General features: G+C 38.9%; 1 protein-coding gene across 9 annotated transcripts in view; it reads right to left on the bottom strand.

The window, feature by feature from the left end:
• Positions 1-16542, bottom strand: part of ARHGAP26 (Rho GTPase activating protein 26) — a 509638-nt gene that overhangs the window by 301827 nt on the left and 191269 nt on the right. For all 9 annotated transcript variants that reach the window (XM_074381099.1, XM_010338421.3, XM_039467604.2 and 6 more), the window contains exon 11: positions 14576-14654. In XM_074381099.1, coding sequence (XP_074237200.1) covers positions 14576-14654 — 79 coding nt within the window. The remainder of the gene's footprint in view (positions 1-14575; positions 14655-16542) is intronic.

Genomic DNA, 16542 nt, shown 5'->3' with positions numbered 1-16542 from the left:
TGATAGTTGTACTGTAGTTATGTAAGACACTAACATTTACGTTATCTGAGTGGAAAGTATTCTGGAATTCTTTGTAATATTTATGTAACATTTTTATGTCAGAAATTATTTCAAAATAAAAAGTTTAAAGAAAAACTTTTAATGAGCTAATGCAAACACACACATACAACCAGAGCCTCTGATAAATTCTTCACTTGCCAAAATATCATCTTCCAGATGGAGGAAACAAAATAGAGAACTCTTATTTTGGCCTTGCCTTAATTCTGAATCAAATGAGCAACCAACTCGCGACAGAAACATTCATTGTTGCAGCCTCCCTCACACCAACCTCCTCAGAGGAGACTGGGCAGGAGTTAACCTAGCCCACAAAAATGGAGGAAGGAACTTCCCGAAAATATAAAATTGTGTGTAGCGTTAACAAATAGATAGCAGGCAGAACAGTGACTGCCCTTTACAACAGCTATAGAGAGTGACAGGCATCTTCCATCTCTTCTCTGAGATACAAGCACGGGTAGAGAAACTGAAAGAGCACACACATCAGCCAGGCAGAGACCCATCTCCATCTGGGAGCTTTTCTAAGCTGAGAACTCTTGCACTGGTTAGACATGGCAACTCCCATGGTTCCTTGAGATGAGGTGGGGTATTCTCTACTTGGGAGTTAAAAAGAACTTGGTAGCAGTGGGGGAAAATCCAACAAGTTGCTGGCTGTTGTTAGAGAGATGCAGAAGATCCGTGGGTTCCCAGTCAGATGACAGAGCCTGGTGAATGAGAAGGACAGCCCGGGTGAGAGGTAAGGAGTACACATTTGGCTGCAATACCCTTTGTTACTCATTGCTCCACATCTGAGCACTGGGACGGGCTGCTAGAAAAAGGATACACCAGCCAGGATAAAGTGGGAGAAACCTAATCAGTTAAGGAAAGAACACTAGAGAAAATTAAGTTTGTACCTTGGGCTTTTGGAAGCAAAACTGAGTAAAGCAATGGGTATAATCCCAAGGCCAGAAACTCAAAAGAGGAATAATAATACTTTACATGGCATGACTCATGTGCCAGACGCTGTTCTAAGTACATTACATACATTTTTGTATAAAAAAAGGAAAAATACAAACAGCCAATAAACATGAGAGAAGATTTTCAATCTCATTAGTAATCTGAGAAATGCAAATGAAAACAAGATACAATTTTCCACTTTCAGTTAGATACACACACATATACATACACGTACAGACTCATCATATGCAGAACTGGCAAGGGTGTGGAGAAAATGGGCACCCTCCTGAGTGACTGGAAGGAGCACAATTTGGTGCTTTTTTGTGGGGATATCTACTGGCAATATCTACTGGAATATTAAATGTGCATACCAACCAACCCAGCAACTCTACTTGATATGTATCCTAGAAAAATATTGCAAATGGTAAATAATAAAGTTCATCCAAGGATTTCCAAGCCATCACTGTTCATAATGATGCCATTCAAAGCTGAAAAGAACCTAAATGTCAAAGACTAAAGGTCTAATAATCGATTACTAAAGCTATTATTATGTCAAAAATGCTACAAAACAGAAGGGTTTATTTCTAGATGTACATGTATAGGTGTAAACACATAGAAAAAGCTCTGGACGGAATCACGCTACACTTTTAACTCTAGAGAAGTACTTCTCCCGCACATTGGAATTGAGAATAGGAGTCTATAAATCCAGGTATGACTTCATAATTGCAACTAATGCCAATGACAAAGAAAAAGCGAGAGACATCTAAAGAATAAATGAGACTCACAGGGACCCCTACCATTAGGGTTTTTATTTAATAACAAAATTAACGTGTGCTATGAAAAATTCAAGCAATTAAGAAGTAAAGGTTCAAAGTCTCTCTCAAAACTAATCCCATTCCCCAAAGGTTAAACTAAAATAATATAGACAAAAATAATGGCAAAAGATTAAAAAGTACATTTAATCTAAATTAAAATAAGAGGTGCTCAAGTCTACAAAGGTAGTGGTACAAAGATGAAATCAAAATGACCTGAGGCTTGCAGAAAACGCTAAAGACAATCCAAAGGGCTTTTGTGCTATATTCAGAACCAATAGTAAAGAAGTGAGAATCATGAACAGTGGATTTCTGAACATCTTTAAAGGTAGGTGGGCAATATGGTCTAAATATGTGTGCCTTCCCCCCAAAAAAATTCATGTGTTGAAAACCTAATCATTAGTGTGACAGTACTAGAAAGTAGGGCCTTAGGGCATGACTACGTCATGAGAGCAGATGCCTCCTGGATGGGATGGGTGCCCCCCAAAAAAAACTCCAGAGAGTGGCCCTGCTCCTTTTACTGTGTGAGGACACAGATAAAAGGTGCCATCTATGAATCAAAAAATAGGCCCTGACTAGACACCAAATCTGCCGGTGCCTTGATCTTGGATTTCCCAGCCTCCAAAACCATAAGAAATAAACATGTATTTATATACTTTTGTATATTTATGCAGTTTTATATACTTTTGTATATATTTGCAGTTTATGGTATTTTGTGATAGCAGCCTGAATGGATTAAGACAGTAGGGATCGTCAGGAACCAGTCTCAGGTAAGAAGTCATGCCAAACCAACCATACTTCAATATTCCTTAGGTTTATCTGACGATTTGACAAGTAATTAGTTAACACCTACTCTGTGCCAGACATTATGCACCAAAGCTACAAAGACAAACAAAGAAACAAAAAACACACATGTTTCTACCAATTCAAGATCACAATCCAGGCCAGGCACAGTGGCTCGCTCCTGTAATCCCAACACAGGCGGATCACTTGAGGCCAGGAGTTCGAGACCAGCCTGGCCAACATGACAAAACCCCATCTCTACTAAAAATACAAAAGAAGATTAGCCAAGTGTAGTGGCACATGCCTGTAATCCCATCTACCCAGGAGGCTGAAGCAGGAGACCTGCTTGAACCTGGGAGGCGGAGGTTGCAGTGAGCTGAGATCCCACTAGCCTGGGCGACTGAGTGAGACTCTGTCTCCAAACAACAACAACAGCAACAACAACAACAACAACAAACCCACCACGATCACAATCCAACAGGCAGACAGATATTAATCAAATAGTCACACTAATCAATGTATAATTCCTGGCTAAGAGCTTCATAGGAAGAGTCTCTTAAAATATCTTTGCAAAGAAATGAAGAAGTGGGGTCTAGAGAGAGGATACAGGGAGTCCGTGAACTTAAGAGAGCGAGAACAAAAAAACTTTCATTTTCATTAACTTCTAAATTTATTATTTCCTTCAAATATAAATGCAGGCAACATACCACAGTAGTAATAGGAGTACCTGTGACTTTGTCACCAGTAGAAATCCATGTAACATTACGGTACAGGCAGACAGCCCAAAATAAAACTTACAGGAGTTATCGCACCTGTCCATACATCTTATTTCATACGGTAATAAGGAAGCACATATTTATTGTATCATAAATGTTTTTAATACTTTGATAACTATATTCCTATGTAATTTTTCCTTTGTAACCATGTATGTTATTTTATACAGTTAAAAACATTATTCTGAGAAAGTATCTAAAGGCTTTACTTGATTGCCAAATGTATCCATGGCACAAAAAAATTGATCACAGCTAAATTCTGATACAAGTAGGTAGATATGTGTCAAGATGAACCATAAAATCAAAAAATTCGGGTCTCAGGTAATGAAAGCAATTCAGTTCCCTAAGAAACAATTTTGGTCATCCTCCACCCTTCCCTTTAGTTTTGACTCTAGTTATTCAACAAATACTTGCTGAATGCTTACTCTGCCAGCCACTGTGCAGGCAATGGGGAAAGTACAGCAAAAAAATAAAAAGAAATTTCTACTAATGTGACCCATCCTCATCTTAGTATCTCTACTGCCCATCAAAGTGATTGCTGGACAATCTAAATATATTTGCTCAATGTTGAAAGAAGAATCCCTAAGACCTGAGTAAGTGCCATCGACATATATAAGTCATAAAGTTCAAGCAAAAATACTCTGGCTATTAAAATTTCCTTTTCTTAGAAAATTTCATCAACTCTCTAACATAAAACAATTTTACCCGACTTCTTTCTCTTTTCTCCAACCTTGTAACTCAGGCTGGTTAATTAAATATTTCCTAATTTTCATGAGAAATTGGTCTTCTGAATAATCTAACCAAATGGAACAAGAACATAAGTGAATATTATTAAATTTAAGACCTCGGCACATTGATGTGATATCATATGCACCTATTATGAAGTCCACCTAAATAAAAGCACTTACATGACATAAAAATGAAGCTTGCAACTGGCTTCTTGATCCAGTAAGAGGAAAAGACACACAAATAAAATAAAATGGGGTGTATAATGCAATTTCCTAGCCACTGGGAGTGAGTGAGCATGGGAGACAGAGAGACAGAAACCACACTGGGGATTTCACTTTCAGACTCTTCACCCATTCATACTATGTGATATTAAAAAGAAGGTTCAAAATATCACTGATCATTGGAGAAACATAAATCAAAACTACAATGAGATACCATCTCATACCAGTCAGAATGGCTATTACTGAAAAGTCAAAAAATAACAGATGCTGGCAAGGTTGTAGAGAAAAGAGAACACATACATTGCAGATGGGAGTGTAAATTAGGTTCAACCATTGTGGAAAGCAGTAATGCGATTTCTCGAAGAATTTAAAACAGAAGTACCATTTGACCTAGCAATCCCATTGGTATGTACCCAACAGAATGTAAATTATTCTACCATAAAGACATACGAATGTATATGTTGCCTGCAGCACTATTCACAATAGCAAAGACATGGAATCAACCTAAATGCCCATCAATAGTAGGCTGGATAAAGAAAATGTGGTAAATATGTACCATGGAATACTACATAGCCATAAAAAAGAACAAGATCGTGCCCCTTGTGGGAACATGGATGAAGCCAGAGCCCATTATCCTTACCAAACTAACAAAGGAACAGAAAACCAAATACCGCATGTTCTCACTTTTAAGTGGGAGCTAAACGATGAGAATACATGGACGCAAAGAGGGGAACAACACACACTGGGGCTTACTTGAGAGTAGAGCATGGGAAGAGGGAGAGGATCAGGAAAAGTAATTATTGGGTACTAAGCTTAGTACCTGGGTGACAAAATATTCTGTACAACAAACCCCTGTGACACAAGTTTACCTAATAACAAACCTGCACATACACCCCTGAACCTAAAAGTTAAAAATAAATAAATAAATAAATAAATAAGCTAAGAAGGGAGTAAAGCCTGCATAGTCACACTAGAGCTTAGCAAGCACACCCCATACCTTCTTAACTATCCAAACTCCTTCAATCACTTATTTTAACAACAAAAGAAAAATGTAAGCATCAGCAGCAGACTGGAGAGCTGAGGTTAGCATACAGCAGAATTATGAACTGCCAGGCTTGGGATGGATCGCAGCAATCAAGGCTAAAGATTACTTCATGTTGCTCTAGTCATATCCTGAAAGTTCACACTCACTGCTAAATGAAATGACACTTTCCACACTATTGAAAGTAGTCCCTGCCCTGCTCTCTGGTGAACTGGAACATGGTGACTTGAGCTGTTTAAGTGAATCAAGTAATTTAAAAACAGAGCTAAGAGAACACAGGTATTCCAATATTCACCTCCCTCTCCAAAAAGACAGTGGTAAGAACTAGCTTTAAATGATCACTTTGCCAGGCACAGGCATTTACCTATATGTTGATCCTTACAAAACAATCTTATCAGGTAGGGGCTATTACTATTACAATTTGCAGGTGAGGAAACCTGCTCAGAGAGACTGTCATTTTCCAATTTGAGAGTGCTATAACCAGCGGAGTAAGACTTAAACTTGGGCTGTGTGAGCCCACATTCTTAGCCACTCGAACAGTCTGCTTCTAATCCTGATTATCTCAGCATAATAGCAATCAATTTTACTTTTTCCTTTAAACACTTTTAACAGCTCACTCTTTCAGATATTAGATGCAGAGTAGAAGATGCAATGCAATTGTCCATTTATTCCAGGAGTTCTTGAAGGACTAGGGAGTTAGAGCTTGGACACAGCAGAGAAAGGTGAGAGAAGACACATTTTGTTCATTCCCAAAGTCCACAAAGACGAAAGCAGAAGGTATTTTTCAGATGGAGGTGAGCAGAAGGAAGCAACATTGTCTTTGACTAGAGGATGGGTTTTTCCTTAGCCTCTCTCTTCTTTCCCTTCTTCCATTGCAGCAGCCACAGCAGAGTAACTCTACTTCAAAAGTAAAGGTTGATACCATTCAACTATGACTTCCTAATAATTCAGCAGCAATCTTTTTGTGTGTTCAGGCAAAAAAATAGCAAAGAACTGAATGCTAAGAGACCTGAATTATCTATCCGAGATCAACCAATTACCAGCCTTTTTTAGGCAGTGTTCCCTCTTTCATAAATAAGGGTATGATACTGATGTATGTGCAGGCTTCTTCCTGCTCCACAGATACAAGATTGAACCATAAGAAATTGCCAATATCTGGCTATTTTTGACCTACAAGAGTAGAGATTTCCTAATGCACAGACTTACACACAATTGTTGATGCTACAGTACCTGTTTCTTACCTTCTTAACCTAATTCCACATAAATCTAGTATCTGCCAACCTTCAAAACTTGTGGCTGTCAAAAGAGATTCAAGTACCAGCTCAAAGTGGGGAAATATTTAGAACTAAAGAATGCTTGAAATGTGAAAGACGACTAATACATCTAAAATAAAGAGGTGATATAAGCAGTTCCAGACAGACACCACTGATCACAGCTAAGGGGATAGACGGAAACGCAGTTTTAAGAGGCAGGTGCAAGCCCTGAAGCCCTGGATCACCCTATGAGTCCCACCAGCTTCCTGAGCCATCTTTTCCACAGTAAAACGATAATACATACTTCAGGTTGGGTGTGTTTATTTTGGCAGTGATGATGGGCTGGTGATTCTATTCTACTTGCTTTTAGCAAACATGCTTACTAGCAATATGCAACGAGATAAGGAGAGACAACTTTAGTTATTGGAAACTCGCAAAAGAAAATCTGCTGTCTCTAAAATTTCCCTGAGCTGTGGTATTTATGCAGTCTGAACTAAGGTTTCCATATCCAACTTAATAAGAAAAGTCATCTGTTCCCAAGTCTCAGACAATGGCCACACAAGACTAAAACAAAAGCTTATGTAGTTGCAACAGTGACCCTATTGTCAACCCAGATTTAACAGAAAGTGAAAAAATCCAGCAGAATCATTTCAAAGCTCTCTCTGACTAGCTAACTTTGCTGTTTTTTAAAGTCATAAATGCATAGGAAATCATAAAAATAGTGTCCTGTGAATCCCTTGCCCTACTTCCCCCGACAAGCCAGTGATATTTCTTAAAAAATAGCATCAAAACTAGAAAATTGTCATTGGTTAGGCCGGGCACGGTGGCTCACGCCTGTAATCCCAGCACTTTGGGAGGCCGACACGGGTGGATCACAAGGTCAAGAGATCGAGACCATCCTGGTCAACATGGTGAAACCCCGTCTCTACTAAAAATACAAAAATTAGCTGGGCATGGTGGCGCATGCCTGTAATCCCAGCTACTCAGGAGGCTGAGGCAGGAGAATTGCCTGAACCCAGGAGGAGGAGGTTGCGGTGAGCTGAGATCGTGCCATTGCACTCCAGCCTGGGTAACGAGAGCGAAACTCCATCTCAAAAAAAAAAAAAAAAAAAGAAAAAGAAAATTGTCGGCCGGGTGCGGTGGCTCAAGCCTGTAATCCCAGCACTTTGGGAGGCCGAGGCGGGTGGATCACGAGGTCGAGAGATCGAGACCATCCTGGTCAACATGGTGAAACCCCGTCTCTACTAAAAATACTAAAAATTAGCTGGGCATGGTGGCGTGTGCCTGTAATCCCAGCTACTCAGGAGGCTGAGGCAGGAGAATTGCCTGAATCCAGGAGGCGGAGGTTGCGGTGAGCCGAGATCGCGCCATTGCACTCCAGCCTGGGTAACAAGAGCGAAACTCCGTCTCAAAAAAAAAAAAAAAAAAAAAAAAAAAGAAAATTGTCATTGGCACAATATTGTTAACTAGACTATACACCTTGGTCAAACTTCATCAGTTTTGACATGCATTCACTTGTGTGTATGTAGGATTGTACAGAAGTATACACATATACTTCATTATCGTTTCTCATAACTACTTTGATATGGTTTCATATAACTAACCACCAAGATCAAAATACAGAACCATTCCATCACCACCAAGGACTTCCTTGTGCTACCCCGTTTATGCTTGCTTCCTACTTCCAAAGTTCCTATGCTCTGGAAATCACTATTCCATTCTCCATTTCTAAAACTCACTCCAAAATACCTCTGTCAATACCATAGTCCTGACTACTGTCACTAAAAATTAAAGCATATATGATATATACTTTTGTGAGACTGGTCTTTTTCATTTAGCATAAGACTCCTGAGATGTATCCAGTTGTTGTGTACTCACGGTTCATTTCTTTCCACTGCCAAACAGTATTCTATTACATGGATATACCAGTTTGTTTAGCCATTCGCCCATTAAAGGATATCTGTAGTATTTCCAGTTTCGAGCTATTATGAATAAAACTGCTATGAACATTTGCATGTAGGTTTTTGTGTGAACAGAAGTTTTCATTTCTCTGGATTAAATGCCCCAGAGCAATTGCTGTGTCATAGAGTAACTACAATATTTAGTTTTAGAAACTGCCAAGTGACTTTCCAGCATAGCTGTTTCATCTTACATTCCCACCAGCAATGTACAGAGGATCCAGTTTCTCTGCCTGACTGCCAGCATTCAGTATTTTCACTACTTTTAATTTTAGTCATTCTGGAAGGTGATAGTTCACAGTGGTTTTAGATTGCACTTCCCTAATGGCTAATGATATTGAACATCTTTTCCTGTGCTTATTTGCCATAACCTCTTTGGTAAATGTTTCTTTGGGTCTTTTGCCCTTTTTCTAATTGGACTGTTTCTCTTTAGCTGTCAAGTTTTGATAGTGTTCTTTGTTTTGTTTTGTTTAGATCCTAGATCTAAAAAGAACTAGCTGTAAATAAGTCCCTTATCAGATAGATGTTCTTGTAAATATTTTCTACGATTCTGTAGACTGCCTTTTCATCCTCTTAAGAGGGTCTTTCACACACAAAGCAAAAGTTTTTCATTTTCATGAAGAAAATTTTATTTTTTCTTTTATGGGTTGTGTATGCTTTTGGCATTGCATCTAAAACTCTTCATCTAGCCCTAGATCCCACACATTCTTCTAAAAGTTTTAAAGTGTTACATTTTATGTTTAAATCCATTATCCATTCTGAATTAAATTTTGTATAAGATATGGGGTTTAAGTGAAGGGTTTTTTTTTTGTTTTTTTGTTTTTTTGGTTTTTTTTGGCCTATGGATGTTTTGTTTTAAAAAGCACCATTTCTTGAAAAAACTATCCTTCCTCCATTGAACTGCTTTTGCACCTCTGTCAAAAATCAATTGGGCATATTTGTGTGAGTCTATTTCTGGGTTCTTTATTCTGTTCCATTGATCTACGTGTCTATCCCTCTGTCAATACCATAGTCCTGATTACTGTCACTAAAAAGGAAGTCTTAAAATAGGGTAGAGAGATTACTTCCAATTCATTCTTCTTTTTTAAAAATCGTTTTATCTATTTTTGTTTCTGTGCCTTTATATATAAATTTTAGAACAAGCCTGTCTGTATCTATAAGAAATCTTGCTGTGATTCTGACAGGAATCGCATTAAACCTACAATCAATCTGAGGAGGACTGACATCTTTCCTATGCTGATTCTTCTAATTCATTAATGTCTCTCCATTTATTTAGATCTTTAGATTCTTTCATCAGCAGTTTGTAATTTTCAACATACAGGTCTTCTACATGTTTAATTAGATTTATATCTAGTCACTTCATTTTTGGGGAGAGTGACTAACCATGGTGTTATGCCTTTAATTTCCATCACTATATGATTACAGCTAATCTATAGAAATATGATTGATTTTGTGTATGTGTTTATCTTGTATCCTGCAACATTGCTGAACTCACCCACTAATTATAGAAGGGTTGTGTGTGTGTGTGTGTGTGTGTGTGTGTGTATGGGTGTGTGTGTGCGTACGTGCGTGTGTGTGTATGGGTGTGTGTGTATGATGTGTGTGAGAGTGTGTGTGTGTGTGTGTGTGTATGTGTGTGTGTGTGTCTGTGTGTGTGTGTCTGTGTATATTACTTGGGATTTTCTACAGAGACAATCGTGTTATCTGAAAGTGGGGGCAGTTTTATCCCTTTCTTTCTAATCTGTATGCCTGTTACATTACTTTCTTGTCCTACTGCACTGACCAGGACATCCAGTCCTCTGTTGAGTAAGAGTGGTGAGAGTGAACACCCTCATATTGTTCCCAGTCTTAAGGGGAAAGCATTCAGTCTTTTACTCTAAGTATGATGTTAGTGGTAAACTTGGGGTTTTCACCTTTAGTCAAGTATCAAAAAGGAAGCTTTCTGAACATAAAGTTTAAAGAAACATACATCTGAGAATAAGTAGAAACTGTGTTGCTTTTCTTGACTAGTATCTATCTCCTTCCCTCATACAACAATGCTTTTTCTCTCAGAAAAAAAACAACCTTCCCTCGCCATTTATACAGCTTCAGTACAATGGGCACGTGAGTTAAGTTCTAGTCAACTCATCTATCCTGGCCTCTGGACCAAGTAGTTAGTCCAGTAAAATCCAAATAAGGAACTTTTTTCGAAGGATTACGTAAAAGTTCTCTTTCCACTAGACTTATAGATCAGGGATCAACAAACAGTGTATGGCTCATGACCCAAATCTGGCCAGCCATCTGTTTTTGCAAACAAAGTTTTACTGATACATGGCTATACCTATTCATTTACATGTTGTCCATGACAGCTTTTTAGCTACAGCAGCAAAGTTAGCAGCTGCAACAGCAACCACATGGCCCACAAAGTCTAAAATACTTACTATCTGGCCCATTACAGAAAAAGGTTACTGACCCCTGTTCTTAATAATAAGATGTAAGATTGGAACAAATTACAGTAAAGAAGCATCTCACCACTCTATGAAAAGAACACGTTGGAAAATGAAGTCAATTTCAAAAGAAGAAACCAACTCCAAATATTATGTAAGATCCCAGATTCGGATAGGTCACAGACGATTAAACTCCAGTATTTTTCAGTCATGTAACCCAATAAATGCAGCTTTTCCCCAAGTTCAAATTGGGTTACCTACATTTGAACTAAAATAATTCAAATTTACTACATAGATAAAATCCATAATGCTTACTGTAGGAAGAAAATTCTATTTTTTTCCTCCATTATATGTCCACCAACACCATAAAGACATTGAACATTTCTTTAGACTAGCAAATGATTGTATATTAAAAATTATGATTTAACCCTAAAACTAAATTTTATATTTAAAAACGAAATGTTGCAAAATCAACTGATTTGGGGCTCATTTAGCTTTTCTTTGTTTTTCAACCAACCATCCTAAGGTATTAGTGAACAATGAAAGAACAACAACAACAACAACAAAAAAAAAAAATAGAAACTAAACAACCACCTCAAAAAAAAAAACAAAAAACAAAAAACCACCAACACCAAATAACCCATCATAGAACAACTGAGATAGAAGTATAAAACAGAAGATAGTTGCCACTATTAACATCTCCCTGAAATAAGGCAACCACACTAACACCAACTAGACAAAGAGCTAGCTAGAGAAATCCAAAACTCCCAGGGGGACAGATTTAACTAATTAGGGAGATGGTGATTAAATCTGGAGCTGCTAATTGTCTACTGGGCATATATCTCTAGTAATGTCCCCTAGAGGCTTTCCACAATGAGAGACAAAATTAAGCCTAGTATTACTGTCAATTACATAGACATCATTTGTCTATATTTCTCTCTCTCTTTAGGAAACTAAAAAGCACACGAAGTATGGTTTTCAGTGCAAGATATATGTTCCTATGAGGAAATAATTTTATATCGTGTTAAAAACAAAATTATTTTGTGTTTAAACTTGTTTTAATTTGTACATTCTGGAGTAAGATGTTTCTTTCAACAGCACACTTTCCATCTGTACAGGCCAGATGTTAATCTACAGGAAAACTGAAGTGGTTAGTAAGAAGACCAATTATACACAGACAGAGAACAAATATCTAAGTGGTAGGGAAAGAGGTGGGGGAGGCTTAAAATGGAATTAATTGGCAAGGCAGTTTTAGAACTCTGACTTATTGGGGACGGGGGAGAGATGTTAGTTGGTTTTGGTGGGTTTTTTTGTTGTTGTCATAATTTGGCTCTTTTTTACGCATACCAAGAATAGAATGCCGTAACAGGATTTTTCTCCCTGGGCATTTCCTCCCCTATAAGTTAAAGAATCATTCAAGGCAGTGGGTAAAAGTTTTGTAAAAATGAACCGAGAATTCTTACAAGGCAATTTGAAAGTTTATCTCCATTAAAGATGAAAGTCGAATATGTCTAGGATTAGACATGGGTCAAATTCTAGCTTTGACACTAGGATGGGGACTGCCAACTATCCACAGTATCCTTTCTCCTCTTCTTCTTTGAAGTAATAACTTGCCCGGAGACCTGGCTGGGCCCATGACTGCCTAGGTACAACCTAGATTTCCCAGTCTGCTTTGGAGATATATGTGGCTATACTATGTTTGAGCCAATGGAAGTGATGAGTGCATCTTGTGAATCCTTCAAAATACTTTTGTCCTCATTTTTCTGGCTGGAAAATGACAATCACTGAAGCAATGTAGGAAACCATGGGCTGAGGATGGCAGAATGACCCTACTAGGCATAGACTGCTTCCTTCTCGGATCTAAGAGAGAAATACATTTCCCTATTTTCCATAAGCCACTGTACTTTGGTGTCTCTCTCTTACAGCAACCTAGCCTGCATCCTACTAATACAGCCATTTACTATACGTGCAACTTGGGGCAAGTTATTTAACCTCTCTAAGCCTCAGTTTCCTCATCTACAAAATGGAATCACAGCACTTATCTCATTAAGTACTAAAGGGAAATAAATGGGTTAAGAGATGTGATGTGCTTAATCCTGTGCCTAACATGCAAAAACGTGCTCAACGAATGGTAGATAATGCTAGCAAAAAGAAAGACCTATGTGGGAAGCTTCTTTCAAAGGCCTTTGACATCAAGCAGCTATTGTGCCTGTAAAGCTCTAAAGGTGGAAATGTTTATCTGGTTTTGAGGGTTTCTAGGGGTAACAACATATTCAGAGACAATCAGAACTATCTTATATTTTAGCCCACAAGAAGAATTAAGATTAAACAATGCTTAATTATAGTTCAGCAAACTGTGCCTTAATCATCATTTAAATCTTTAAGAGACCTTGCTCTATATTAAATATCAAACAATACTAGTTATTTCTTTATGCTTAGTTGATTGAATTGAGTCCCATGTTTGTATAAAATATGACTGAGTAAAAAGGTACATTAATCTATGTTACCAGATCACCTCACCAGGGTAGACTGAGAAAGAGACACACAAATCAGCTGACATTACCCAGCTTGATGCACAGAGTTCTAGAGTCAGTGGAGCCCATGGCCTACTTCTTCCTTACACACATTTCCTCCCGTTGGACAGTACCTTTGTATCAATTATTGACCCTCTGGCATTGTAGATTCTTTTTCTCTTTTGTTCATGGCACACAGTTAGATTGTACTCTTAGGATTTCTGTAACCTTGCAATTTGGTGAAATAAGGCAACCACACTAACACCAACTAGAGAAAGAGCTAACTAGAGAATTCCAAAACTCCCAGGGAGACAGATTCAACTAACCAGGGAGATGGTGATTAAAGCTGGAGCTGCTAATTGTCTACTGGGCATACATCTCTAGTAAGGTTCCCTACAGGATTTCAGTATTGGGAGACAAAATTAAGCCTAGTATTACTGTCAATTACATAGACATCATTTATCTATATTTATCTCTCTCTTTAGGAAACTAAAGGAATTGAGATCCTTGGAACTAAAATAAGGTGACTACAATAATTCCAGGGCTCTTACAGATTTTACATGTCACAAGATACAGAATAACTACAAGATTACACCACCCAGCTGAGGCCAGCGTCTCTGAAATGAGAGCATGGATCATATTACCAGGCCCACCTCCCTCCATCCACCCTAATAATCTCCCACTGCTTATAAGATGAGATGAGTTACTATAGGAAGCTGAACCATAAGTCAATGATAAAGGATGTTACATAATCTGTAATTTCAGTAGGCCAGACCAGACTCTGCCTCCTTCAAGAGACCTGGCGACATTACACCTGCTTCTGCAAAGAGGGAGTTTTCGTGTAATGCTTTGCAGACCCATGCCTTAGGATTGAGAGGCTGAAGCTCAAGAACTATGTCTTTACAGAAGCAATATCAATATCCATAAACATAAACCTAGGAATAAAAAACCACCTCTGGTACACTGGTTTCAAGAACCCAAGACTTTAGAACAACAGCAAAAATCACTGCACTAGGGAAGCAACAAACAACTCAGGGCCTTTATTCTTGCTCTACTTCCCTGAATTGTTACTTACAGGTTCCCGGCCATCCATGGCTTCCATCCAGAGCCTCCGGTCCTCTTCCGACAATGCTTGCATAGTGATAACCCCTGGCCTGCAGAGAAGGGAGAGACATGGATATGAAATCAATGCCACATGTAAAGACATTGGTGAAGGCGAATCTTAAACATCCACTCAACTAAGTCAGTGGTTGCTAGGGTTAACAACACCAAGAGGGGCACAACACTTGGCTTTTCTATGCCACCTTCTAGTCTCAGAAAGGAAGGACCAAATTCCTCTGTCAGTCCATCTCCCTCAGAGAGGCAGGAACACGGAAGATATGACCCTACTTTACAGGTAAGAGACATATAGAAGTGATTCCTTTAGATACTGTTCCTTGAAATTTTATTCATTTCTAGTCCTCAAAATGCTTAACAGAATATTTTACTTGCAGTAGAAATGCAATAAATATTTGTGGAAGTGAATGGAATTACTGGACTCAAAAAAGAGGGGAAAATATCCAAGCTGGAGGCATCCTTGACTCCCAATATCTAGTCCAACGCTTCTAAACTGCTTCAGACATGGTGAAGTTTTATGGTGGTCATCATCTTGGTAGTTATGATTAAATGTGCACAGTATTTTTTTTAATGAGTACTTAATCATGTCAGGTGCTAAGTGCTTTATATGCATTAGATGATTTCACTCACTGAAATCTGCTTGCTCTCTAAAACTGAGCACAAACCCTCCAGAAGACATGCACACAATGTCAAATGGTTTTTGTTCAGTTCCCGTTACAAATGGCACTCCACAAGAAAAGAGACTGCGCCATAAAAGTGACCATGGGAGAAGTGGCTAAAAGCCTTCAGTGCCCATTAAAGCAGGCGTTCTTCATTTAAGGTGAGGATGGATCCTACAGTGTCTCTAAACCACCTCCTCCTCTCCCTCAAATGTATGCGTATTTTTCTGTAGAGACAATTCAAATTGTCTATCAGATTCTCAAAAAGAACTGCAGTCCTCAAAAAGTTAAGAATTGGCCGGGCGTGGTGGCTCAAGCCTGTAATCCCAGCACTTTGGGAGGCCGAGGCGGGTGGATCACAAGGTCAAGAGATCGAGACCATCCCGGTCAACATGGTGAAACCCCGTCTCTACTAAAAATACAAAAAATTAGCTGGGCATGTTGGCGCATGCCTGTAATCCCAGCTATTCAGGAGGCTGAGGCAGGAGAATTGCCTGAACCCAGGAGGTGGAGGTTGCGGTGAGCCGAGATCGTGCCATTGCACTCCAGCCTGGGTAACAAAGCGACACTCCGTCTCAAAAAAAAAAAAAAAAAAAAAAAGTTAAGAATTGCTAGTTAAAACCATCCTCCTTAAAATTTGAGACAGTCTAAAAAGGAGGAAGAGGTCCACTGAGCAACAACTAAAGTCCTATTCCTGTCTGAGTGCACAAACGCTGCTAATGCTCATACAACAATAGGTATGAAAACCACACAGGCTGAGCAACACCCTGAGCAGCATAAGCCTGGGCCCCATAAACACCCAAGCCTGTTAATTCTCACCCGCCCATCATCTGCGCTTCTGGCTTCTATCTATAGTTCCAACAAATATGTTAAACCTATTTGTGTTTAACACAATTTAAAAATCACATTTGATTCTTTTCATTAATCACCCCTCAACATTCCCTTAAAAATTTTTTAGCTGAGCACGGTGGCTCACACCTGTAATCCCAGCACTTTGGGAGGCTGAGGTGGGTAGATCACAAGGTCAAGAGATGGAGACCATGCCAGCCAATATGGTGAAACCTGGTCTCTAGTAAAACCACAAAAAATAGCTAGGCATGGTGGCCCATGCCTGTAGTCCCAGCTACTCGGGAGGTTGAGGCAGGAGAATCGCTTGAACCCACAGGTGGAGGTTGCAATGAGCTAAAACCATGCCACTGCACTCCAGCCTGGTGTCAGAATGAGACTCCATCTCAAAAAAAAAAAAAAAAAAAAATAGAGCTCTGGG

Source organism: Saimiri boliviensis, chromosome 1, assembly GCF_048565385.1.
Source record: "Saimiri boliviensis isolate mSaiBol1 chromosome 1, mSaiBol1.pri, whole genome shotgun sequence".
In the NCBI taxonomy this organism is placed as follows: Eukaryota; Metazoa; Chordata; class Mammalia; order Primates; family Cebidae; genus Saimiri; species Saimiri boliviensis.
Note: the sequence above shows the minus strand (reverse complement) of the source record. Positions and strands in the feature narration are given on the sequence as shown.